This window comes from Hylobates moloch, unplaced genomic scaffold, assembly GCF_009828535.3.
Source record: "Hylobates moloch isolate HMO894 unplaced genomic scaffold, HMol_V3 SCAFFOLD_6, whole genome shotgun sequence".
Classification (NCBI taxonomy): Eukaryota; Metazoa; Chordata; class Mammalia; order Primates; family Hylobatidae; genus Hylobates; species Hylobates moloch.
In genome coordinates, this window is record NW_026652281.1 from 15,297,586 (window position 1) to 15,325,150 (window position 27,565).

A 27,565-nucleotide genomic window follows, 5' to 3' on the forward strand; every position below is an offset into this window, starting at 1 on the left:
CCTGCCTCAGCCTCCCGAGTAGCTGGGACTACAGGCGCCCGCCACCATGCTCGGCTAATTTTTTGTATTTTTAGTAGAGACAGGGTTTCGCCGAGCTAGCCAGGATGGTCTCGATCTCCTGACGTCGTGATCCGCCCTCCACGGCCTCCCAAAGTGCTGGGATTACAGGCGTGAGCCACCGCACCTGGCCTACAGTGGTTTTCTAAAGAAAAAGAAGGGGCAGTTCCTAAGGTCTTTACTAAGAATTTACATCAAAATAACATAAGCTACTGATTGGCTATATGTTGTTCTTTGTATCACAAATTCCAGAAACATGAAGATAACGGATGAGGTAGCCAGTCAGGAATAAAATGACTTTATTTTAATTTTAATTTTTTTTTAGAGACAGGGTTTTGTTCTGTCACCCAGGCTGGAGCACAATGGCGCGATCATAGCTCATTGCAGCCTCAACCTCCCAGACTCAAGCAGTCCTCTCACCTCACTTTCCCATGTAGTTGGGACTACAGATGCATGCCACCATGCCTGGATAATTTTAAATTTTTTTTTTTTTTTAGAGATGGGGTCTTGCCACGTTGTCCAGGCTGGTCTCGAACTCCTGGACTTAAATGATTTTGTCAAATAACAGGTGTGAGCAAACATGTCCAGCCTTTGCTCACACTCTTAATGGTGAAGTGGTTTTTTTTTTTGTTTTTTCATATTGTACTGTATCAGTATCTTACCATTATACTGAAAAACTCAGACGTCGGGCCAGGCGCAGTGGCTCATGCCTGTAATCCTAGCACTTTGGGAGTTCGAGGCGGGCAGATCACGAGGTCAGGAGATCGAGACCATCCTGGCTAACACAGTGAAACCCCATCTCTACTAAAAATTCAAAAAATTAGCTGGATATGGCGGCATGCGCCTGTAGTCCCAGCTACTTGGGAGCTGAGGCAGGAGAATGGCGTGAACCCGGGAGGTGGATCTTGCAGTGATCCACCCACCACTGCACTCCAGCCTGGGCGACAGAAGGAGACTCCATCTCAAAAAAAAAAAAAAAAAAAAAGCTCAGATGTCATGTTCTTCAAGATTTCAAGATGCCATTTTGGGTCGCCTATTTAGGCTTTCTCTCCTGCCATATTGCCTGCAAATCTATTATAATATACAAGTCATTCTGCCAAGCACATTCCTGTTGTAGAGTAACCAGTTGTCCCAGTTTGCCTGGAACTTACGGGTTTCTTGGGATGCAAGAATTTTGGTGATGCTGTGCTAAAATATGAAAAGGGCTCAGGCATGGTGGCTCACGCCTATAGTCCCAGCTAATCCAGAAGCTGAGGCCGGAGGATCACTTGCTTGAAGCCACTAGTTTGAACCCACCCTGGGCAAAATAGCGAGACCATCTCTACAAAAAGTAAAAAAAAAAGCTGGGCATAGTAACACATGCCTGTAGTCCCAGTTACTTGGGAGGCTAAGGCAGAAGGATTCCTTGGGCCTAGGAGTTAGAGGCTGTGGTGAGCTATGCTCACACCACAGCACTCCAGCCTCGGTGACAGAACGAGACCCTGTCTCCAAAAAAAATAAAAATAAAACATGAAAAGGTCCAGGCAACAAGTTAGTCACCCTAATCTGTCAACAAGTCTGTCTTCCCCCTTACACCCAATACTCCAGGAGGGAAGAGATTACACTTTGTTATCTCTATTCATACAATGACTTGCACATACAAATAGTGATAATATTAACAACAACAATAACAGTTTATTATATTTTATTTTTATTGATTTCCTGGCTTCTAGAACTGAATTAATAGTTTATAGTTGAGCATTTTCTACATCCCAGGCCCTGTGCTTAGTTCCTTACAACAACCCAATAAGGTAATCCATTTTTCCCTTCTATAGGGAAACTGAAGCTAAACCAGTTAAATCAACATTTAAGAACGTGGGACTGAAGAGGAAACTTAATCACCACCCACCATGTTAGTACAGTGGTTCTCAAACTTTTTGATCTTGGACTCCCTTTACATTGCTGTTAAAAATTACTGAAACTCCCAAAAAACTTTTTTTTTTTTTTTGACAAGGTCTTGCTCTGTCACCCAGGCTGACGTACAGTAATGTGATCCTAGCTTACTGCAGCCTCCTTCTGGGCTCAAGCCATCCGTCCACTTCAGCCTCCCAAAGTGCTGGGATTACAGGCATGAGCTACTGCGTCCGGCCCCCAAAAACTTTTATATGTAGTATACAGAATTTAAAAAATATATTTATTCGTTATTTCATTTAAACATTAATTCACATGAATACATTTTAAAATGAAAAAGAACCATATTTTCCAAAACAAAACAAAAAATTCTGGCAAATCTGTTTTAATGTTTGGTTTATTAGAAAACAGCGGCCGGGCGCGGTGGCTCACGCCTGTAATCCCAGCACTTTGGGAGGCCGAGACGGGCGGATCACGAGGTCAGGAGATCGACACCATCCTGGCTAACGCGGTAAAACTCCGTCTCTACTAAAAATACAAAAAAATTAGCCAGGCGTAGTGGCGGGCGCCTGTAGTCCCAGCTACTCGGGAGGCGGAGGCAGAAGAATGGCTTGAACTCGGGAGGCGGAGCTTGCAGTGAGCCGAGATCGCGGCACTGCACTCCAGCCTGGGTGACTGAGCAAGACTCCGTCTCAAAAGAAAAAGAAAAGAAAAGAAAACAGCTGGATTGCAGGAGGGGGTATATAGCTCAGAGGTAGAGCATTGGACTGCAGATCAAGAAAACAACTGGTTCTCACATTTAAGTCTACCTTCATTGTTACGGGAGGCGCTGCTGTATTTTATGAAACAATAAATTGCACATGCAGACTTTTAAATATCTCGATGGGATAGGCATCAGGAGAAGAGGTATCTTCGGTTTGCACGAACGTTGATTTTTCTTTCTTTTTTTTTTTTCTAGACGGAGTCTCGCTCTTGCCACCCAGGCTGGAGTACAATGGCCTGATTTCGGCTCACTGCAGTCTCCGCCTCCCGGGTTCAAGCGATTCTCCTGCCCCAGCCTCCCAAGTAGCTGGGATTACAGGCGCCCGCCACCACACCCGGCTAATTTTTGTATTTTTAGTAGAGACGGGGTTTCACCATGTTGTTTAGGCTGGTCTGGAACTCCTGACCTCGGCCTCCGAAAGTACTAGGATAACAGGCGTGAGTCACCGCACCCGCCCCGAACGTTGATTTTGATTTGCAGACTGGGTCTGGACGAATGCTGGGGACTCCAGCGAGGAGCTAGTGAGGACAACAGGCACCTCACCTCACCCAAACCCAAACCTGCGAACCCTTCCCGGGTCACCCACGCTTGCTCGAGCTTGGACTACAACTCCCGGCAGAGCTCGCGGCAGGGGGAGTGCCCGCAACCGCGAGGAGCGTGGGTGACTCAAACCGAGTGACGGAAGTGAGCGGGGGCGTGCCTGTTTGTGGCAGGCGCGGTGCAGCAATTGGAGGACCCAGGAAGAAGGGGCGGAGCCTATTCTTGGGTCAACCAATGGCTTGCGTTCAGGAACAACCGGGGCACGGGGCGTGTCGGGGCTGATTTTCGGGCTGAGTGGGGCGCACGGTCCCGGGATACTGGGGACGGCGGGGTGGAAGGGCGCCGTCCTGGGGCCGTGGCCGCCGGGCGGGGGACATGGCGGCGCGATGGAGCAGTGAGAACGTGGTTGTAGAGTTTCGTGACTCCCAGGTGAGCTGGAGGCCGAGTGGAGCCCTCTGGGCATGCGTCCTCCCCGCTTCCCCTCCCCCACGCGGCTGCTTCCGTCCCGGGGGCTACGGGGAGACCCTCGGCCCCGAACTGAGGATGTGGGCGGGGCTTACGCGACCTCTTAGACCCGGTCGAGTGACGGAAGACGACCATTGGGGGCAATCGGGGCGCGCACGGACGGAGTTTCGGGGCTCCCTGCGCGGATAGGGGAGTGGGATCCGCCTTGTGGCACTGAGGAAGAGACTGCGCACCGTGAGTGCTGAGGGGAGGCTTCCCAAGATCAGGGTACGGAGCGAGGGGATGACGGCTCCCCGAGGCCCTAGCCGCGTGTGGCGACTTAAGGCAAGTCGCGGGACTCCTCTGAGCCTCAGCTGCGTGGACCTAACCCTGCTGGGGTGAATTCGATGAAACACTGTTTTCAAAGTGCCTGTTGCAGTGTCTACGCGATTAAGTGGTTCTTAATGCCATCATAGTGGGAAATACCGTGTAGTAGATGCGAGTGACCCTGCACGTGTTGCCTGAGTTCGAATCCCGCAGCCCCTACCGTGTCATCACTTCCTACACCTCAGTTTTCTCACCTGTAGAAGGGAGATCGTCTTACCTACAACATTGGCATAAATATTTTATTTTTTAATTTTCTATTTTATTTTATTTTATTTTTTTTTGAGACGGAATCTCACTCTGTTGCCCAGGCCGGAGTGCAGTGGTGCCATCTTGGCCCACTGCAACCTCTGCCTCCCGGGTTCAAGCTATTCTCCTGCCTCAGCCTCCCAAGTAGCTGGGATTACAGGTGTGTACCACCATGCCCGGCTAACTGTTGTATTTTTAGCAGAGGTGGGGTTTCACCTTGTTGGTCAGGCTGGTCTCGAACTCCTGACCTCAAGTGATCCACCCGCCTTAGCCTCCCAAAGTGCTGGGATTACAGGCGTGAGCCACCGCGCCTGGCCTATTTTATTTTATTTGAGACAGGGTTTTGCTCTGTCACCCAGGCTTGAGTGCAGAGGTGTGAATCACCGCTCAGCCTCAACCTCCCAGACTGAAGCTATCCTCCCACCTCAGCCTCCCTAGTAGCTGGGACTGCAGGCGCAAGCCAACACGCCCGACTAAATTTTCATTTTTTTTTGTAGAGATGGGGTCTCCCTGTGTTGTCCAGGCTGGTATGGAACTCCTGGGCTCAAGCGACCCCCCTGCCTCAGCCTCCCAAAGTATTGGGATTACAGGTGTGATCCACTGAGCACAGTCTCAAGTGAAGATTTTATGTGGTCATATGTTTAGGATATGTGGCACAGTAACCCTCAGGTAACCAAGTGTGCATGGTAACCCTCAAGAAATATTAGCACTTACTAAAGAGTTTTATCATTTTTCTTTGCCATGTCTTACATATGCCAGGCCTCCTTCGAGGCGCTTTATCTACATCTTTTTCTAATTCATAAAATAACCATGCAAGGTAAGTAGGTGTTATTCCTTTTTTCAGAAGTGGAAACCGATCCCCTTTTGACTGATCCCAGTGACTTGGCTAACGCTTCCGATAATGTGGCCAATGGCATTGGGATTTGGATGCTGGATCCTACCCCAGAGCCTTTGTTTAGCTCATTGGACTACTTTACTCATAGTGAGTAGCTCTGAACCTCTCATATACATCCCCTCTTCCCCAGCACCTAGGACAGTGTCTTGGTGATTCTCTTCAATTTTAAATTTATTTACCTTTTTTTTTTTTGAGACAGAGTCTCACTGTATGACCCAGACTGTAGTGTAGTGGCATGATCTCGATTCACTGCAACCTCTGCCTCCCAGGTTCAAACGATTCTTGTGCCTCGGCCTCCCGAGTAGCTGGGATTACAGGCGCGTGCCACCATGCCCGGCTAAGTTTTGTGTTTTTTCTAGAGACAGGGTTTCGCTCTGTTGGCCAGGCTGGTCTTGAACTCCTGGCCTCAAGTGATCCATCTGCCTTGGCCTCCCAAAGTGCTGAGATTACAGGTGTCAGCCACTACACCTGGCCTATTATTTTTTGTAGAGACAGGGTCTCTTTGTGTTGCCCAGGCTGGTCTTGAACTCCTGATCTCAGGTGATTCTCCCACTTTGGCCTCCCAAAATATTGGGATTACAGGTGTGAGCCACTGTGCCTGGCCATTTTCTTCGTTTATTCAACTAATATTCATCAAATACCTTCTGTGTGCCACACTTTTATTCACTCATTTATTCAACAAGGATTTAGTGAGCTCCCATCAGGTATACACTGTGCCAGGCACAGGTGATTCATACTGAGGGAGATCTGGATTAGTATAAGTGGGTGATGTGGTTTCTTCTTTCCGAAACCCCATCCTGTCTTTTGCCAGAGAATGAGTGAGTGGAGGAGCTACCCACCATTTTGCTCTGTGGTGCCCTCTGATCAGTAGCTTCTATTGAGAATTTGAGCAGTAGCATGTGGATTAAGGATCCCTAAGTACTGTCAGCACGGAGTCTCCATGAGACCTGCTCTCCCTAGGGAGGCGCCAGACTCCTAGGGAAAAGGAACCATATTCCTGTTTTCTTTCTTGTTAATTGCTTTCACTGGGGACTAGGACAGAATAGAATTGTGTATCATGCCTCTAAGCCTGCTAGTTTGGAAGCTACTAATCTGCAAACCCTTTAATTTTCACAGAAACCCAGGTAGTCTCACCCCTGCCTCTTTATAGAGATGTAATTGAAGAGACCTGCAGAGAGGGTGCTGACACATATATTAGGTTGCTATGAAGTCGTAGCAAATAATTAAACCTCAACAGCAGTTGTCATAGTAAGAGAACAAAGTAAATTGGGTAATTTTACTGCCTTGCGGGAGTTTCTGTTTTTTTGTTCTGATTTTTCTATTTACAAGGCTTCCTCTTTATGTGAATTAGCATGGTTTTGTGGGTGATTCTGGTGATGATTGGAAGGGGCAGGAACCCGTTTTATTAACTATTTTGTTAATGTAGAAAGAAAAAGTTAAAACTCTTCATAATGCCTTTGTGAATAGGAGCAATAAACTTTTCAAAACGCTCCACATCTTTTCAATAATAATTTTATTAAAAAATTTTTTATTACAATATTCAAATTTCTTTCATTTTGCATTTTAAAAAAATAGGGATAGGAGTCTCTGTATCTTGCCCAGGTGGTGTTGAACTCCTGGGTTCAAGCGATTTTCCTGCTGCAGCTTCCCAATGTGCTGGGATTACAGGTATGAGCCACCGTGCCTGGCCTAAAAAATATACACATATGGCCAGGTGTGGTGGGTCACGCCTGTAATCCCACCACTTTGGGAGGCTGAGGTAGGCGGATCACCTGAGGTCAGGAGTTTGAGCCCAGCCTGGCCAACATGGTGAAACCCCATCTCTACTAAAGATACAAAAATTAGCCAGCCGTGGTGACACGCACCTGTAATCCCAGTTACTTGGGAGGCTGAGGCAGGAGAATCGCTTGAACCTGGGAGGCAGAGGTTGCAGTGAGTGAGCCAAGATCTCCCCACTGTACGCCAGCCTGGGAGACAGAGTGAGACTCCGTCTAAAAAAAAAGAAAAAAATACATACATATATGTATATATACGTATATGTATTTTCTAAAAAAATACAAAAAATATATATGTATATATGTGTAAGACAGGGTCTTACTCTGTTGCCCAGGCTGGAATGCAGTGGTGCAATCTTGGCTCACCTCAACCTCAACCTTATGGTATCAAGTGATTTTCCCACCTCAGTCTCCTGAGTAGCTGTGAGTACAGGTGCACACCACCAAGCCCCACAATTTTGTGTGTGTGTGTGTGTGTGTGTGTTTTTTTTTTTTTTTGAGACAGAGTCTGTCTCTGTCACCCAGGCTGGAGTGCAGTGGCGCGATCTCGACTCACTGCAAGCTCCGCCTCCCCGGTTCACGCCATTCTCCTGCCTCAGCCTCCCGAGTAGCTGGGACTACAGACGCCCGCACCACGCCCGGCTAATTTTTTTGTATTTTTAGTAGAGACGGGGTTTCACTGTGGTCTCGATCTCCTGACCTCGTGATCCGCCCGCCTCGGCCTCCCAAAGTGCTGGGATTACAAGCGTGAGCCACTGCGCCCGGCCTAACCATCTTTCATACTGCATATTTTTAAAGAGCACCTCTGTGTACAAAGCACCTTGCTGGGTGCTCTGGGAGAAATGGAAGAGACCGTGCTCAGCAGGGGCTCATCAGCTAGTGGGAGAAGAAAGATGTGTATAGCAATAACTAAACACAAAGCAAGTTGTAGCAAGTTCTGTGACAGAGGGGCAGAGAAAGTGCTTTTGGAAAAGGTAGAACCTGCTTGGGTCCCTGGGCGAGCTGGGTTTTTTTTTGTTTGTTTGTTTTTGAGACAGAGTCTCTCTCTGTTGCCCAGGCTGGAGTGCAGTGGCGCATCTCGGCTCACTGCAAGCTCCACCTCCTGGGTTCACGCCACTCTGGGAGAGCTTCTTAGGGGAGGTATGTCTTGGGACTTAGATGATAAGTAGAATTAAGTGAAATGACAAATGACAAGGTGTCACATTGCCTGCCTTTAAATTATACTACAAGGCTGTGGTGACTCAAACAGCATGGTACTGCTACAAAACTAGACATGTAGACCAATGGAACAGAATAGAGAACACAGAAATAAAGCTACATACCTACAACCAACTGATCTTTGACAAAGTTGACAAAAATTAACAATAGGGAAAGGAGGTCTAGACCAGCCTAGGCAGTATGGTGAAACCCCATCTCTACTAAAAATACAAAAAATTAGCTGGGTGTGGTGGCATGCGCCTGTGGTCCCAGGTATTTGGGAGGCTGAGGTGGCAGGGTCACTTGAACCCAGGAGGCAGAGGTTGCAGTGAGCTGAGATTGAGCCATTGCACTCCAGCCTGGGCAAAAAATTGAGACCCTGTCTCAAGAAAACCCCCCAAAACCCCACAAAAATTAGCAGGCTGAGGTGGGAGGATCATTTGAATCTAGGAGTTTGAGGCTGCAGTGAGCTGAGATCGTGCCACTGTACTCCAACCTGTGTGACACTTTGGGAGGCTGAGCTGGCGATCACCTTAGGTCAGGAGTTCGAGAGACCAGCCTGAGAAACAAGGTGAAACCCTAAAAATACAAAAATGAACTGGGCGTGGTGGCACATGCCTGTAATCTCAGCTACTTGGGAGGCTGAGGCAGGAGAATCGCTTGAACCCGGGAGGCAGAGGTTGCAGTGAGCTAATGCCATTGCATTCCAGCCTGGGCAACAAGAGTGAAACTCCGTCTCAGACAAACAAACAAAAAACAGGCCGGGTGCAGTGGCTCACACCTGTAATCCCAGTACTTTGGGAGGCTGAGGTGGGATCACAGGGTCAAGATTGAGACCATCCTGGCTAATACAGTGAAACCCCGTTTCTACTAAAAATTCAAAAAATTAGCCGGGCGTAGTGACATGCACCTGTAATCCCACCTATTTGGGAGGCTGAGGCCTGAGAATCACTTGAACCCGGGAGGCGGAGGTTGCAGTGAGCCAAGATCGTTCCATTGCCCTCCAGCCTGGGTGACAGAGCGAGACTGTCTCAAAAAACAAAACAAATATGTATTTTACATATATATATATATATATTTATTTATAAGTAGCCAATTTATATTTAATCTGTAAGTGGATATAAAATGCCACTTTACGTCTCTAACCTGTTTTTAATCCGCAGCAGGCACCTTTCTTCAGACGGCTGGGAAATTCTATCTCAGTCATTGCAGGGCTTCCCCTCCTCACTTGCAGTGTGGTCATACAGAAGTCCTACAGTCCCGTGGTTCTTAACCCATGTCTAGAATTCCCCACCTGGTGTGCTGAGGGTGGAGAGGGCTTTGATTGCAGACTCCTTTCCCCAACAAAGCACTCACTTTCTCTGGTTAGGTCATTTTCACTTCCTCTGCTCAGTGTTCCCTTTCTCCGTTCCTTCTTTGGGACAGCTTAGTGTAACCTTCCTCACTGTGCTCCTGCAAACACGGTGGTAACCTGTTTTTTCTAGGGTAGGGGTGGGGAAAATCACATAGGTAGTGTTGTGGTGGTAGTTTTTCTTTTTTTAAATAACTTCCTCTGATATGAGTGAGTTACGATAGTCTCTTTGCCTGTTTTTTTGTTTTGTTTTGTTTCGTTTTTGAGACAGAGTCTTGCCCTGTTGCCCAGGCTGGAGTGCAGTGGCAAGATCTCAGCTCACTGCATGCAGCCTCCACCTCCTGGGTTCAAGCGATCCTCCTACCTCAGCCTCCCGAGCAGCTGGGACTACAGGTGCATGCCACCACACCTGGCTAATTTTTGTATATTTAGTAGAAATGGGGTTTCACCATGTTGGCCAGGCTGGTCTTGAACTCCTTACCTCAGGTGATCCGCCTGCCTTGGCCTTCCAAAGTGCTGGGATTACAGATGTGAGCCACTGCACCCGGCCCAGATTTAGCATCTTAAAACAACATCCATTTATTAGCTCACAGTTCTGTAGGTCTGAAGTCCAGGCACTCTCAGCTCCTACATGCTGTCTCAGGTCCTTGCCATGTCCTTCTGTCTTTGCAGCCAGCAATGATAATCTTCATGTTGAATCTCTCACCCTTTTGATCTGTGACTTCCTGTCTCTGACATCTAGACGTAGATTTAAAGGGCTGATGAGACTCAGTCTCTCAGTCTCCCCATCCTCTAACTTTTCATCATCCCAAATAGGAGCTCTGTACGCATTAAACAGTAACTCCGCATTCTCTACTTCCCCAGACCCTGGCAACCTCCATTCTACTTTTTGTTTCTATGAGTTCATCTGCTTTAGGTGGAGTCATTTAATATTTGTCCTTTTGCATCTGGGATACTCAGCATGTTTCCGAGCTTCATCCATGTTGTAGCATGTATCAGAATTTCCTTCCCTTTTAAGGCTGAATAATATTCCATTATATGTCTGTACCACATTTTGTTTATCTGTTCCTCCATTGGTGGACATTTGGGTTGTTTGAGGGCTTTCTATCTTTTTTTTTTTTTTTTTGAGACCGAGTCTCGCTTTATTGCCTAAGCTGGAGTGCAATGGCCTGTCTTGGCTTACTGCAACCTCTGCTTCCCAGGGTCAAGTGATTCTCCTGCCTCAGCCTCCTGAGTAGCTGGGATTACAGGTGCCTGCCACCACGCCTGGCTAATTTTTGTATTTTTAGTAGAGATGAGGTTTCACCATGTTGGCCAGGCTGGTCTCGAACTCCTGACCTCCGGTGATCCACCCGCCTTGGCCTCCCAAATTGCCAGGATTACAGGCATGAGCCACCGTGCCCGGCCAAGTTATGTCTTAAGATCAACTGATTGGGACCTTAATTACATCCGTAAAATCCCTTCCCAATAGTAGCTAGATTTGTGTTCAGTGAATGTTGAATAGCAGGGAAAAGGTGTGTATATACCAAGGGCCTGGAATCTTGGGGGCTATCTGTTAGGATTCTGCCTATCACAGACTCCCCAGAAAGATTACACAGGTCTTATTGGAGGAACCGTCTTGCCCTCCTTATCATCTCCTTACTGTCTGTAAATTGCACAGAGGAATCCTGGAAATGGCATCTCATTTCACTGCCTGCCTTTCCTTCTGGGCTTCTCTCTGCTCCTGACTCTTGTGCAGTGAAGGATGCATATTAATCACTTTGCAGCCTCTGGTGAGAGTACTCTGGCTTCTTGTCGCCAGTATTACTTATGATGTTTCTTGAGGGTAGACGACTTGAGAAACCCACTAAATAAGGCTGGCGAGAGTGAGGGAAAGAATGTGCTTACTATTTGTGATTTGTGATTGTGGCAGAATGTATAAAATGGATTCTTCATTGATACTCTCTTGGAGAGAACTTAGAGCATTTAATAACCAAACAGTGGCACAAACTGTTTCATGATACTGGCATGAGAGTGCAGCAGGATTTGAACTTGTCCAAAGAAATTCAGGGCAATAACTGCCCGAATTAAAATAAGCCTTGTGCTCAACCTGAATGCACATTCTTTGGACTCAGTGCCGTCTCTTGGGAGTTAGACGTTGGGTCCTGAAACGATGTGATAGTGCTCCCTGGGAATTGGGAGACCCAGGAAATAGAAACCAGTTAAATGCACTGGAAATTTCAGAGCGAATGTGACCTGGGGATGTCAGTATCAAGCATATGACCTTGGATTCAGCAGAGGTGGTGTTTGAATATTGCCAACTGCCATATGGCTTGAGGAGAAGTCCATGCCCTTTGGAAAGTCACGGGTGTCTTGGGTGTGTGTGGGGTGGGGGTGTCCAGGTTAGGTTTCAGTTGGAAGAAGGCTCTTTGTACATAGTAGCTGCTGTTTTCTCTGAGCTAGTCAGCCTCTCCATGGGCTCCAGGACTTCTGTCTCTTCAATGTATTCATTTTTATTTATTTTTTGAGATGGAGTCTCACTCTCTTGCTCAGGCTGGAGTGCAGTGGCTCGATCTCGACTCACTGCAACCTCCACCTCCCGAGTTCAAGCGATTCTCCTGCCTCATCCTCCTGAATAGCTGGGATTACAGGTGCCCGCCACAACACTGGGCTAATTTTTGTATTTTTAGTAGAGACGGGGTTTCACCATGTTGGCCAAGCTGGTCTTGAACTCCTGACCTCAGGTGATCTGCCTGCCTTGGCCTCCCAAAGTGCTGGGATTACAGGTGTGAGCCACCCCACCCAGCCTGTCTTTTTAATTTAGAATGTACCAGCTTGGTTGTGTGCAGTCTTGGTGTGGGGGTAATAGATAGCAACTGCCCTGTTGTCAAAAATGAACGTGTACTTGGGAGGCTGAGATGGGAGGATCACTTGAGATCAGGAGTTCGAGTCCAGCCTGGGCAACATAGGAAGACCCTGTCTCTACAAAAAATAAAAAAAGTGAATGTGAAATTTGGTTGCAAATTAGAAGTGGGTGGGTAAAAGCATCCACTGTAGAGAACTAATGATACCTGTGAACTGGGGACTTCTTGGGAGATAGGAAGAGGAAGAGCCACAGAGACCTCTGCCTTCTATCTCCGGCTGGGTTTGCTGGCAGCGCTGACTCTGTGTTCTCTCTCTCAGGCAACTGCGATGTCTGTGGACTGTCTTGGGCAGCATGCAGTGCTTTCTGGGTAAGTGAGCTTGCCGAGTTTGCCTGCTACGATTTCTGGAAACGAATTGCAAATCAGGGGGTTTCTGGGAACTTGGAAGCTATTCTTATATTTAAGGATTATGATCATAGGGTTTAGTTCTGATATCGTGTTTGCCTCAGGGCTACTTGGAGGGATTATTTGCAGTTTATTTTAATCTCTGTCCTAATAGGTAAGCAATAAAACACCTTTGAAGTTTTAGTGACTGGTAGCTTGAACTTGAAACTGCAGTTTTCTGTTTACTACAAGACTGAAGGATGTTTGCTACTACATACCTGAAGGATGTAATCTATTTTGGTGAAGCAGGTGGTTCCTAGGATTGAAGGAATCTGAGTTCCAGTTTGACGGTGCCGCTAACTGTGAGCCCCTGGACATTTATTCAGTTTGGCTTAACTGGACTTTGGTTTTCTCATGAAGGAATTTGATTTCATCATGAAGGAACTGAATGACATAGTTTCTGTAGCATCTTCTGGCTCAAAATTTTTAAGACTCTGGCAATTAAGGGCCATCTCTGCTTTTCTAATAACCCTAACATTGTACTATTGGAATAAAATGTAATAATCAAGCCAGGCATGGCCTGTAGTCCCAGCTACTTGCGAAGCTGAGGCAGGAAGATCACTTGAGCCAAGGAGTTCAAGACCAGCCTGGTCAACGTAGCAAGACCCCATCTCAAATAAAATTTTTTTTTTTTTTTTTTTTTTTTTTGAGACGGAGTTTTGCTCTTGTCGCCCAGGCTGGAGTGCAGTGGCGTGATCTCAGCTCACTGCAACCTCTGCCTCCTGTGTTCAAGTGATTCTCCTGCCTCAGCCTCCTAGGTAGCTGGGATTATAGGCGCGTGCCACCACGCCCAGCTCATTTTTTGTATTTTTAGCAGAGACAGGGTTTTACCATGTTGGCCAGGCTGACCTCGAACTCCTGACCTCAGGTGATCCACCTGCCTTGGCCTCCCAAAGTGCCTCCTAAAGTGCTGGGATTACCGGTGTGAGCCGCCGTACCCAGCCAAACATTTTTTTTCATGGTCGTGGTCCCCTTTCCCTTTTGTGTTGCTCTTGAGTACAATCCTTACCTCTAGGATCCACTGTTTTCATTAATGTAGTTGTTTATGAACCCATTTACAAATCAGTGAAAATATTTTCTTTTCTGTCAGCTTCATTACTTTATTTTGAAATTGTGTTTTAATTTACCTTTTTTAAAAAGCATACAACATGGTAAACATGTAAAAATTTCCGAAGGATATACAATGACAAGTAAATTTCCTTCCTACCTCTGGCCATCTCCCTGGAGAAAATTATTGATATCATTTTTTTGTGTGTCATACTGGGTGCCTAGATAAGGGAAAGTTGGTATCTGTTTTCTGCCTCCAGCTCCCTACTCATTTTTTTTTTTTTTTTTTTTTTTTTGAGATGGTGTTTCGCTCTTGTTGCCCAGGCTGGAGTGCAGTGGCACGATCTCGACTCACTGCAACCTCCGCCTTCCGGTTTCAAGTGATTCTCCTGCCTGGGATTATAGCCTCCCGAGTACCTGGGATTATAGGCGCCCGCCACCATGCCCAGCTAATTTTTGTATTTTTAGTAGAGATGGGGTTTCACCATATTGGCCAGGCTGATCTTGAACTCCTGTCCTAGTGATCCACCCGGCTCGTTCTCCCAAAGTCCTGGGATTACAGGCGTGAGCCACCGTGCCTGGCATATGTTTTTACTATTTTTCAAGATGATCTTGAATCTTTATATTTCATTTTCTTTCTGTTTTTTCTTTTTTTTAGAGATGGGGGTCTTGCTTTGTTGCCCAGGCTGGTCTTGAACTGCTGGGCTCAAGCAGTCCTGTCACCTTGGCCTCATTTCATATTCTCTCTCTCTCTCTCTCTCTCACCCTTTCTCTCTTTCTCCCTTTTTCCCTTTCTTTCTTTTGAGACAAGGTCTCACTCTATCGCCCAGGCTGGAGTGTAGTCGCTGATGTGATCTTGGCTCACTGCAGTCTTGACATCCCAGACTCAAGCAATCCATCTGCCTCTGCCTTGTCCTCTTGAAGTATTTTCTTTTCTTTTTTAAAAAAATTTAATTTAATTTTAAGTTCCAGGGTACATGTGCAGGATGTGCAGGTTTGTTATGTAGGTAAACATGTGCTATGGTGGTTTCCTGCACCTGTCAACCCATCACTTAGGTATTAAGCCCCACATGCATTAGCTCTTTATCCCAATGCTCTCCTTCCCCCTGGGGCCCCAACAAGTCCCAGTGTGCATTTTTCCTCTCCCTGTGTTCATGTGTTCTCACTGTTCAGCTCACACTTATAAGTGAGAACATGTGGTATTTGGTTTTCTGTTCTTGTGTTAGTTTGCTGAGGATAATGGCTTCCAGCTCCATCCATGTCCCTGCAAAGGACATGATCTTGTTCCTTTTTATGGCTCCATAGTACTCCATGATTTATATGTACCACATTTTCTTTATCCAGTCTATCATTGGTGGGCATTTGGGTTGATTCCATGTCTTTGCTATTGTGAATAGTGCTTCGCTGAACATATGCATGCATGTATCTTTATTTTTATTTGTATTTTTTTTGAAGACAGAGTCTCGCTCTGTCACCCAGGCTGGAGTGCAGTGGCATGATCTCTGCTCACTACAACCTCTGCCTCCCGGGTTCAAGCAATTCTGCCTCAACCTCCTGAGTAGCTGGGACTACAGGTGCACGCTGCCACGCCTAGCTAATTTTTTATATTTTAGTAGAAACGGGGTTTCACCATGTTGCCCAGGCTGGTCTCAAACTCCTGAACTCAGGCAATCCACCCACCTCGGCCTCCCAAAGTGCTAGGATTACAGGCGTGAGCCGCCATGCCTGGCCATATCTTTATAATAGAATGATTTAGATTCCTCTGGGTACGTACCCTATAATGGGATTGCTGGGTCAAATGGTATTTCTGCCTCTAGGTCTTTCAGGATTCTCTCACCACTCCTATTCAACACAGTATTGAAAGTTCTGTCCAGGGCAATCAGGCAAGAGAAATAATGAATATTCAAATAGGAAGAGAGAAAAAAAAAGAAATAAATAGAGAGGAAGTCAAACTGTCCCTGTTTGCAGATGACATGATCCTATATCTAGGAAACCCCATTGTCTCAGCCCAGAAGCTTCTTAAGATGATAAGTAACTTTAGCAAAATTTCAGGATACGAAATCAATGTGCAAAAATCACAAGCATTCCTATCCACCAACAATAGGCAAGCAGAGAGCCAAATCATGAATGAACTCCCATTCACAATTGTTACAAAGAGAATAAAATACCTAGGAATACAGCTAACAAGGGAAGTGAAGGACCTCTTCAAGGAGAATTACAAACCACTGTACAAGGAAATCAGAGAGGACAGAAGCAAATAGCAGAACATTCCATGCTCATGGATAGGAAGAATCAATATCATGAAAATGGCCATACCTCCCAAAGTAATTTATAGACTCAATGCTGTTCACATTAAACTACCATTGACATTCTTCACAGAATTAGAAAAAACTATAAAATTCATACGGAACCCAAAAAGAGCATCTATAGCCAAGACAATCCTAAACAAAAAGAGCAAAGCTGGAGGTATCACACTACCCGACTTCAAACTATCCTACAAGGCTACAGTAATCAAAACAGCATGGTATTGGTACAAAACAGACACACAGACCAATGGAACAGAATAGAGATATCAGAAATAAGACCGCACATCTACAACCATCTGATCTTTGAGAAACCTGACAAAAACAATCAATGGGGAAAGGATTCCCTGTTTAACAAGTGGTGCTGGAAGGACTGGCTAGCCATATGCAGAAAATGGAAACTGGACCCCTTCCTTAAACCTTATATAAAAAAAAAAAAACTCAAGATGGATTAAAGACTTAAATGTAAAATCCAAAACTATAAAAACCCTAGAAGAAAATCTAGGCAATACCATTCAGGACAGAGGCATGGGCAAAGATTTTATGACACAAACACCAAAAACAATTGCAACAAAAGCAAAAACTGGCAAATGGAATCTAATTAAACTAAAGAGCTTCTGCACAGCAAAAGAAACTATCATGAGAGTGAACGGACAGCCTACAGAATGGGAGAAAATTCTTACAACCTATTCATCTGACAAAGGTCTAATATCCAGAATCTACAAGGAACTTAAACAAATTTACAAGAAAGAAACAACCCCATTAAAAAGTGGGCAAAGGACGTGAACAGACACCTCTCCAAAGAAGACATTTATGCAGCCAACAAACGTATGAAAAAAAGCTCATCATTACTGATCATTAGAGAAATGCAAATCAAAACCACAATGAGATACCATCTCTCGCCAGTCAGAGTGGCAATTAATAAAAAGTCAAGACACAACAGATGCTGGTGAGGCTGTGGAGAAATAGGAATGCTTTTACACTGTTGATGGGAATGTAAATTAGTTCAACCATTGTGGAAGACAGTGTGGTGATTCTTGAAAGACCTAGAACTTTCATTTTCTTATATTGGGTTTGCTGTTGTTGTCGTTTTGAGACAAGGTTTCACTCTGTTGCCTAGGCTGGAATGCAGATCATGGCTCACTGCAGTCTCGACTTCCAGGGCTCAAGTGATCCTTCCACCTCAACCTCCAAACTGCTGGGACTGCCGGCATGTACCACCATGCCTGCCTGGCTAATTTTTTTTTTTTTTTTTTTTAGAGGCAGAGTCTCCCTATGTTGCCCAGGCTGATCTTGAACTCCTGGGCTCAAGTGATCCTCCTGCCTTGGCCCCCCAGAATGCTGGGATTATAGATGTGAGGCGCTGCACCTGGCGTTTTCTTATACTGAATTTTATAATATGTGTAGTAAATTGTATGAAGTGTGGTAAACTTAAGTAAGTAGCTAAAATTTACAAGTATATATACTCATGTAATCACCATTCTGATTAAGATAAAGAAATTTTTTTTAGAACCTTGGAAGCTCCTTCAAATCTGGAAATCTGTATCTTTTCGTTTAGAGAAATTTTTCTGTATTATGTCTTTGATCATTTTCTCTCTTTTATTTTCCCATTTTCTTTTTTTTTTTTGAGACAGAATCTTGCTCTGTCACCAAGGCTGGAGTGCAGTTATGAAAACTTGGCTCACTGCAACCGCTGCTGCTTCCTGGGTTCAAGTGATTCTCATGCCTTAGCCTCCCAGGTAGCTGGGATTACAGGTGAGCGCCACCACGCCCAGCTAATTTTTGTAGTTTTATTAGAGATGGGGTTTTGCCATGTTGGCCAGGCTGATTTCAAACTCCTGACCTTGGGTGATCCACCCACCTCAGCCTCCCAAAGTGCTGGAATTACAGATGTGAACCACGTACCTGACCTCATTTTATCTTCTCATTCTTTCTTGTTGGAATTCCTACTAGTAGGCAGTGTTGGATATCTTGTATGACTTTTCTTCTGGCCTTGTTTTCAGTTTTGGCATTCTGGGAGTTTTAAACTTTAGCTTCTTTTTTTTTTTTTTAGGTGGAGTTTCACTCCGTTGCCCAGGCTGGAGTGCAGTGGCGCGTTGTCGGCTCACTGCAACCTCCGCCTCCCGGGTTCAAGCAACTCTGCTGCCTCAGCCTCCCAAGTAACTGGGATTACAGGCTCACGCTGCCATGCCCACTTAACTTTTTTGTATCTTAATAGAGACAGGGTTTCACCGTTTTGCCCAGGCTGGTCTCAAGCCCCTGAGCTCAGGCAATCCACACACCTCAGCCTCCCAAAGTGCTAGGAGTACAGGCGTGAGCCAGTGCGCCTGGCCTAAACTTTAGCTTCTAACACTACTTCCAGATTAAAAAAAAAATTTCAACTATTTTAATTTTCAAAAAATTTCAACTATTGTTTTAATGTTTATTATTATTTATATTGTCTCTTAACTCTTGGAGAATATTGATTCCAAGATTTTTTCTCTTCTGCATTTATCTCTGTTTCCTTTGAATTCCTTCTTTTCTTCTTCCTTTCTCTCTTTTTTTTTAATTGTTATTATTTTGGAGGGCAGTGGGGAGGCAAGGGAGGAGTTTTTTCTTTTCTTTTTCTATTTTGTCACCTAGGCTGGAGCGCAGTGGTGCAATCATGGCTCACTGCAGCCTTGAATTGCTGGGCAAGCAATCCTCCCATCTCAGCCTTCTCAGTAGCTGGGACTACAGGCACATGTCACCACACCTGGCTAATTTAATTTAATTTTATTATAATTTTTTTTTTTTTTTTTAATGCAGATAGGGTCTTGCCAGGTTGCCCAGGCTGGTCTTAACTCTGGGCGTCAAGCGATCCCTCTGCCTCAGCCTGCAGCACTAAGAGTTCCAGTGTGAGCTGCTGCTTCCAACCATGAAGGCTTTTTTTCTTTCTGTTGTGTTAGTCTCTATCCTTCAGGTATCCTCCAGTGACTGAGATCGTTGGCTGCTAATGTTAAAGAGCAACTGGCATCTCTCTTTAAGTGGGTAGATGGCGGAGGAGATCAGGTGGGAACCAGGCCCTGTTAGTGGATGTCCAAATGTCATTATCTCCAGGGTTTTGTTGTTGTTTGCTTGCTTTTGTTTTTTCCTGGGCTGGTCATTTTCTCCTGAGAAGTCTCTCTGAAGAGTAAAAGGCAGAATTGTGAGTGCTGCATAGAGAGAGGAATGACTTAGTGCAGCACTTCCCACTTCTCAGATCTGGGGCTGCTCTAGGGGAGAATAGCACCCACTCTCCACTGAGGCAGCCACCTGGCTGGATGGGTTGCACATAACCCTCTCCTTAGTGGTTTTTTTTTTTTTTTTAGATGTAGTTTTGCTTTTGTTGCCCGGGCTGGAGTGCAATGGTGCGATCTCGGCTCACTGCAACCTCTGCCTCCGAGGTTCAAGTGATACTCCTGCCTCAGTCTCCCTAGTAGCTGGGATTACAGGCATGCACCACCATGCCTGGCTAATTTTTTTTTATTAGCCAAGGCTTTCTCCATGTTGGTCGGGCTAGTCTCGAACTCCCGACCTCAGGTGAGCCATCCGCCTCGGCCTCCCACAGTGCTGGGATTACAGGCGTGGGTCACTGTGCCGGCCTCCTTAGTGCTCTTTCAAACAGGTCTCCTAGTTTTGTTCTGCTTGTTGTTTTCTAGCCCTACCCCTTGCCCTTGTCTTGAGACTAAAGCCTCCAGTTGGGGGGAAGCAACTTGCTTTGCACTCAATTCTCTCTCCATGTACTTTGGCTTTATTTAGCTTTTTTTTTGTTTTTTTTTTTGAGATGGAGTCTCAGCCTGTTGCCCAGGCTGGAGTGCAGTGGCGTGATCTCAGCTCACTGCAACCTCCGCCACCCAGGTTCAAGCAATTCTCCTGCCTCAGCCTCCTGAGTAGCTGGGATTACAGGTGCCTGCCACCATGTCTAGCTAATTTTTTAGTATTTTTAGTAGAGACAGGGTTTCACCATGTTGGCCAGGCCGGTCTCCCACTTCTGACCTGAGGCAGTTCGCCCACCTTGGCCTCCCAAAGTGCTGGGAATAGAGTTGTGAGCCACCATGCCTGGCCTATTTAGCTTTGTTTAGATCGATTACCATTTGTCCATCTGCTTTTCATTTCCTGTCTCATTTTCTTTGTCTTTGGAGGTTTTTTGTCTTCTTTACTCTTATTGTAGTGGAGCATTGGGGAAAATGAAGATAAACACCTATGTTCCATCAGGTGTGTTCACCCTGAAGTGCCCACTTTCTGCCTTTTTACATTTGCCCTGTAAGGTCTCTGCACCCCCCTGTTGATACGCACCTCACATGTATAGCTACTAGCCTTGTCCTGTTGTTCTTCTGATGGGACGATGGCAGCTGGCCATCGCAGGATCAGGTGATTCCTTTGGAGCAGGCCAGAGATTCTATGTGATATTTGTTCTGCACTTTCTTAGAAGTCCTGGAAATTCTGTGAAATTGTGTATTCCCCTGGCTTTTCTTCTTCTCCCTCCATCATCTCTCCTCAGAGTTCTGCTACCACCTAGAGTTTTGTATGCCATTTCCTAGCTCTTCTGAGCAGGGATAATTAATCTTTTTCTTCATTTTTGAGCTTGCCTATTCTCATTGATCTCCAGGGGCTTGGAGTGGTCTCTAGCAAAGAATCAATAGCTGATGGCTGCAGAGATGTTGATTCACACACCAAGGATACTTTACTTAGAAAAAAATAAGTGAATGCAGAACCTCCCTGTTTGCAGATCCTTTATGTTAATTGGCACCTTGAATATTACTGGCACTTCATATGTTATTTTAATTATTCCTTTTTGTTGCTATTGTTAACCCTCTTGATAGATTTAGTTTAGTTTTCTTGACAAGGGAGTAGTAAGGGGAATTTTGAGATTTTCTGCTTCTACAGGATTTTGGCTTAGTAATAAGTGATATGTTTAATTTAACTCACATTTGTTGAGTGCAGAGCACTGTGCCTCGTGATGTGAAGCATACAAAGGTATTCAAGACGGCCGGGCACGGTTCCTCGTGCCTGTAATCCCAGTACTTTGGGAGGCTGAGGCGGGTGGATCACCTGAGGTCAGGAGTTCGAGATCAGCCTGGCCAGCATGGTGAAACTCCATCTCTACAAAAAATGCAAAAATTAGTTAGGCGTGATGGTGGGTGCTTGTAATCCCAGCTACTTGGAAGGCTAAGGCAGGAGAATCGCTTGAAGTCGGGAAGCGGAGGTTGCAGTGAGCCGAGATCGTACCACTGCACTCCAGCCTGGGTGACAGAGCGAGACTCTGTCTCAAAAAAAAAAAAAGAAAAGAAAAAAAAGATATTCAAGTCATGGTTCATTCTCTGAACACTTAGTTGACTCAGGACAAGAGCCTTAAATTAGTAGTCCTGCTACAAGATAAATACTGCGGTCAAAATGCAAACTATGCAATGGGAGTAATGTGGAATTAATTAATTTAGTAATTAACCCTAGCTGGGGGATTGGAAAAGGCTGGGAGAAGGGCAGGTTGGAGTTGAATCCAGGGGAGGAGGCCAGACTCTCATGGATGGATGTGGTAGGGAAGGCCATCTCTGGAGGTGGGACTCTCACAGGGACACTTCTTCCCTTTGTGTGATAGCCACCTTGAGTTACACTTGTCACTTCTTTGCCTTTCAGAGTAAATAAATGGCATGTGTGTTTGGGTTTTTTGGAGCACTGCTTGCAAATTGTATGCAATTCCAATTGTGCTTTTTTATCTTAATGCTAATGATGTTGTGTTTTTATACTATTATAATGTTGATATTGGTCTCTAGCCGCAGATTCTTATACATCGTCAATCTAGATGCCCCTTTCGAAGGTCACCGAAAGATCTCTCGCCAGAGCAAATGGGACATTGGAGCTGTGCAGTGGAATCCTCATGACAGCTTTGCACACTATTTTGCAGCTTCGGTGAGCTTATTTAAGGAATACAGGAGAATGCTGTTAAATGTGTCATCTGGGGCTGGCAGATCTGTGTCCTGTGTAGAGAAGAGAATGCAGTCCTCATTGCTCATTTGGAAAAGAGGTTTGGATGGTTCTGAGAAAAAGGCAGAGGCAAGTTACGGATTAAATATATGTGGGAATGGTTGCTGGTCCCATCGGTGTCAGGCCTTGTATTTCTAGGGACTGAATTCAGATTTTGAAAGGGAAACAGGCAAATGCATCCATTTGTGTGAGCGGTAAGAACCTGTTTCATCAGCAGCAATGTAACTAGCCAGCGGCCAAATGGCAGATGACTTTGAAAGACATTCTAAGGAGGGTAACTGGCGAGCTGGTGTGGAGTTGACCTTCATTACTTTCAGAGGGATCAGAAGACTCCCCCTACCCTTCCATTCAAAGGAAGGGATTCTTCCTTGATCGGGAATCATTAGATTTCGTTAACCCCATCAAATTTTATGTGCCTGTTTATGTGTGATTTTTTTTTCCCTTAGGGAAAACGTGTAAGTTTTGTTAGGTTTTCTAATACAAAAATCTTTTCTTTATACAAAAAGATTGTGGACTACAACCTCTCTGGCATCTTTCTCCAGATTGTGTGTCACGTTGTATTCTAGAATAATGAGAGATCTAAACTTTTTGCTCTTTTTGCACTGGGCTGGCAGGAGAGTATTTAAAGGAATTCTGATTCACCAGGGGCAGGACCACTGTACAGTCTGTCTCAGTCTGTTCTTGTCAGGAAAGGCAGTCTGCAGAAGGAAAGCATCTGAGCAAAGAAAGAAGAGCAACTTTGTCAGCTTGAGAAGGAACAGAAAGCCGCCCTTCCCAGCTATTTCCAAAATAGGATCTGCCTTTAATTGTGGATGTCCGAGGTTGCGCTGATTTTCAGGGCTATTCTGAAAGACAAAGGGAGAGTCAGTCTTTCTGCCTTTCTACTCTAAGCCTCTTTCCTGGGTGATAGAAGGAGCTCTTTTAGTTGGTTTATACCTCTGGACCCTTATTCCCCTCTCACCCTTGGCCCCTGATCGTCTAGTCCAGGGTTTTTTAACCTTGGCACTACTGGCTTGTTAGGTCATTCTTTGTGATGGGGGCTGTGCTGTGCGTTGTAGGAAGTTCAGCAGCATCCCTGGCCCTACCTACTAGATCTCAGTAGTATGCTTCCCTCCCCTTGTTATGACAATCAAAAATGTCTCCAGACACTGTCGGATGTCCTCTGGGAAGCAAAAGCACCTCTGATTGGATTTAGGCTGACGCCTCAGTAGTTGTACTCAGTGGATTAACACTGCATTTGTTTGGGAGTGCTAACAAAGACTGCCTTTTTAAAATTTGTTCTTTAACCATTAATCATTTTAAAGTGAACAATTCAGTATCCTTCACTGCATTCACAGTATTATATAACCACCACCTCTATCCAATTCCCAAACATTTCTGTCCCTCCAGGGTAAAACCCTTTATTCATTAAGCAGTTTCTCCCCATTCCTCCCTCCATTGCAACCCCTGGCAACCACCTGTCTGCGCTCTGTCTCAATGACTTGATCTATTCTGGATCTTTCATAGACATGAAATCATAAAATAAGTGGCCTTTTGTGTCTGACTTCTTTTACTTAGCATATGTTTTGAAGTTCATCCATGTTATAGCAGGTATCAGAACTTCATTCCTTTTTATGAGTGGATAATATTCGATTGTGTAATTGTTTATCTATCCGTCCATCCATCAGAGGACATTTGGCTGGCTATTGAATAGAGCTGGTATGAACATATGTGTGGATGTACTTGTTTTCACTTCTTTTGGGTAAACACTTAACAGTGGAATTGCAGGTTCATATGGTAATTCTGTGTTTAACTTTTGGAGGGAACCACTAACTATTTCCACAGTGGTTAGCCTTTTATACTCCCATCAGCAATGTACAGAGTTCCGATTTTCCCACATCCTCTCCAAAATTTATTTTTTGTATTTTTTAAAAATTATAGCCATCCTAGTGAGTGTGAAGGTGTGAAGTGGTACTTTATTATGTTTTTTTGTTTGTTTGTTTTGAGACAGAGTTTCACTCTTGTTGCCCAGGCTGGAGTGCAGTGGCGTGATGTCGGCTCACCACAATCTCCACCTCCTGGGTTCAAGCGATTCTCCTGCCTCAGCCTCCCGAGTAGCTGAGATTACAAGCACATATCATCACGCCTGGCTAATTTTGTATTTTTAGTAGAGACAGGATTTCTCCATGTTGGTCCGGCTGGTCTCAAACTCTCGACCTCAGGTGATCCACCCACCTCGGCCTCCCAAAGTGCTTGGATTACAGGCATGAGCCACTGCACCCAGCCTTATTGTGGTTTTAACTTACATTTCCCCAGTGACTAAGGATGTTGAGTATCTTATTGGCCATGTATATGTCATTTTTTTGGAGAAATATCTGTTCAAGGCCTCTGCCCTTTTTCTTTTTTTTTTGAGATGGAGTCTCGCTCTGTCGCCCAGGCTGGAGTGCAGTGGTGCTGTCTCAGCTCACTGCAAGCGCCACCTCCCAGGTTCACGCCATTGTCCTGCCTCAGCCTCCCAAGTAGCTGGGACTACAGGCGTCCACCACCATGCCCGGCTAATTTATTTGTATTTTTAGTTGAGACAGGGTTTCACCCTGTTAGCCAGGATGGTCTCGATCTCCTGACCTCATAATCCGTCTGCCTCAGCCTCCAAAAGTGCTGGGATTACCGGCGTGAGCCACTGTGCCCGGCCTTGCCTCTGCCCTTTTTCGAATTGGGTTGTTTGCATTTTCACTGTTGAGTTGTAGTTCTTTATATATTCTGGATATTAGACCTTTATCAGATGTATGATTTGCAAATGTTTTCTTCTCTTTTGTTGATTGTCATTTTACATTCTTGACAGTGTGATGCACAAAAGCTTTAATTTTAATGAAGTTTATCTGTTTTTTCTTTTGTTCTTGCTTGGAAGGCAAATTTTTTTTTTTTTTTTTTTTTTTTTGAGACGGAGTCTTGTTCTGTTGCCCAGGCTGGAGTGCAGTGGCACCATCTCCGTTCATTGCAGCCTCTGCTTCCCAGGTTCAAGGAATTCTCATGCCTCAGCCTCCCAAGTAGCTGGGACTATAGGCACGTGCCACCACGCCCAGCTAATTTTGTATTTTTAGGTAGAGATAGGCTTTCACCATGTTGGCCAGGCTGGTCTCTAACTCCTGACCTCAAGTGATCTGCCTGCTTCAGCTTCCCAAAGTGCTGGGATTACAGGCGTGAGCCACTGCCCCTGGCTGGAAGGCAACCTTTTGAGAAAGCTTTAGTTAGGGAAATCTGAGGTCAAGTCCTAGTTTTAACATTCTGTCTTTTATCTTGAGAGGCCCCACAATTTTCTGAGCCTTGCTTGCCTCATCTGTAATGTGGGTGATGATACCCGCTGTGTCGTGTGCTGGGAGAGGTCAGAGGCCAGATTCGTTAAGGTGGACTGGCACTAGCAGACCCTCCAGAAATGGCAGGGAATATTATTAGAAGAGGGAACTTTTCTTTTCATTCCTATTCTCATGGAAGCTATTTTGAATCCTACCTTTTCACAAGAATCTTACCTTTTTCAATTTGGGAACTGGTATTTCAGGATAAAAATCTCAGAATTTTATACATCTGTCTGTCTCTGAGCTAAAATGACAATCAGTCTAATACATATATATGTATATATATATATATATGTATATATATACACACACACACACACACACACACACACAAAATTTCAAAAATTATTAAGTAGCCTGCCATTGTTCTCAGCCTATTAGTAATCTTTATCACTTTCAGTGTGTTTCATAAACTCATGATATGTAGGGAGCCTTTGCTGTTTTGTTGTGTATTTAAGTGAAATGTACTTTGATGGAAGTTATTTTTCTATTGTAGCTGTGGTTTCTTCTGGTCCATTTTCCCTGTCACTTTCTGCTTAACCCTTTAAGAAATTAAATACAGGTATATTTCAAGGAGTGTTAAATAATTTTGCCTTCTAGGACACCTTTTTGAGGATCTTTCTTCTTTTCTTTTCTTTTTTTTTTTTTTTTTTTGAGATAGGGTCTTGCTGTGTCACCCAGGCTGGAGTACAGTGGCACAATCACGGCTTACTGTAGCCTCGACGTCCCAGGCTCAAGCGATCCTCCCACCTCAGCCTCTGAAGTAGTAGAGACCACAGGCATGCACCACCATGACTGGCTAATTTTTAATTTTTTTTAGTAGAGATGCGATCAGGCTATGTTGCCCAGACTGGTCTTGAACTCCTGGGCTCAAGCAGTCCTCCTGCCTCAGCCCCTTAAAATGCTGGGATTACAGGCATGAGCCACCAAGCCCAGCCTCTTTTTTCTTTCTTATGCACCTATGTTTTTAAAGTGTCGTGGGACCCAGTTGTGATGGCGCAGTCCTCACATCTCACATCTTATCCCAGCTATCCTGGACTCTGAGGCGAGGGGATTGTTTGAGCCCAGGAGTTCTAGAAAAGTGTGGGCAATATGGATCCCATCTCAAGAAAAAAACAAAAACCTGTGGTAGGTGGACTCTGGGCATTTGGTCGTGGAAGGGTGAGCTGGAGACATCCAGTGTACCAGCAGCTGGGGAGACAAGTGTGTGACCTTCAGAGGGAGGAGGTTCCTCTAGTGGCCAGGACATTTTCCTGGCCCATGAAGCTCGTGTGCAGAAGTGCTTCTGCACCTTCAGTTCAGCTGTGACTGTTCAAGATGCGTCTCTTAAGATAGTCTTGCCTTTCCATTTTGAGATTCACAGACCTACATACTGAGCTGAAGTTAGCTCAAGCTAATGTTAATTGTACTTATTCCTGATGGCTTTTTAAAGAAAAGTTCAGCCTGAAGGATCTGTGCCATGCATGAGATCCCTGGCTTCCTGTTCTCCGCCTTAAGCTGACTGGGGCAAGAGCATATATCCCAACGTACTTGCCTGTGGCCTTCTTTCCCGTCTTTTCAGAGTAACCAACGAGTAGACCTTTACAAGTGGAAAGACGGCAGTGGGGAAGTTGGCACAACCTTACAAGGCCACACTCGTGTCATCAGGTAGGCACCAGCCCTCCACAGCTCCTTGGCTGTCTTGCTTTGTCACAGTCCCCTGGGAGCGAAATGATGATGCCATCCTCCTTGCATGGCTTGAGCGTCTGTGTCGCTCAGGTCCCGGTGGTCAGCGGGTTATTAGCATTCACGAGATGATGGTGAAGAACACAGTGAGGAACAGCCGGCATTTAGGAAGCACCATCGTGTAGCTGTTGATCCCCATCCCAGACCACATCCCGGACGGATATAGTCCAGTCCAGGGTAAAGGATTAGAGATGATTTTTTTGTTGTTGTTGTTTGAGACGAAGTCTCACTCTGTCGCCCAGGCTGGAGTGCAATGGTGCCATCTTGGCTCACTGCAACCACCACTTCCTGGGTTCAAGTGATTCTCCTGCCTCCGCCTCCCGAATAGCTGGGATTATAGGTGT

The 27,565-nt window shown here is 45.3% G+C and overlaps 1 protein-coding gene across 4 annotated transcripts in view; it reads left to right on the plus strand.

The window, feature by feature from the left end:
• Positions 1 to 27,565, plus strand: part of WDR59 (WD repeat domain 59) — a 115,817-nt gene that overhangs the window by 9,286 nt on the left and 78,966 nt on the right. The window contains exons 1-4 of one of the 4 annotated variants that reach the window (XM_032156430.2): positions 3,520 to 3,679; positions 12,708 to 12,757; positions 21,954 to 22,089; positions 27,058 to 27,143. In XM_032156430.2, the coding sequence (XP_032012321.1) occupies positions 3,626 to 3,679; positions 12,708 to 12,757; positions 21,954 to 22,089; positions 27,058 to 27,143 (326 nt within the window). In that variant the 5' untranslated portion in view covers positions 3,520 to 3,625. Of the gene's footprint in view, positions 1 to 3,519; positions 3,680 to 12,707; positions 12,758 to 21,953; positions 22,090 to 27,057; positions 27,144 to 27,565 lie in introns of those variants that run through there. The other 3 variants (XM_058440495.1, XM_058440494.1, XM_058440496.1) reach the window with 3 other exon arrangements.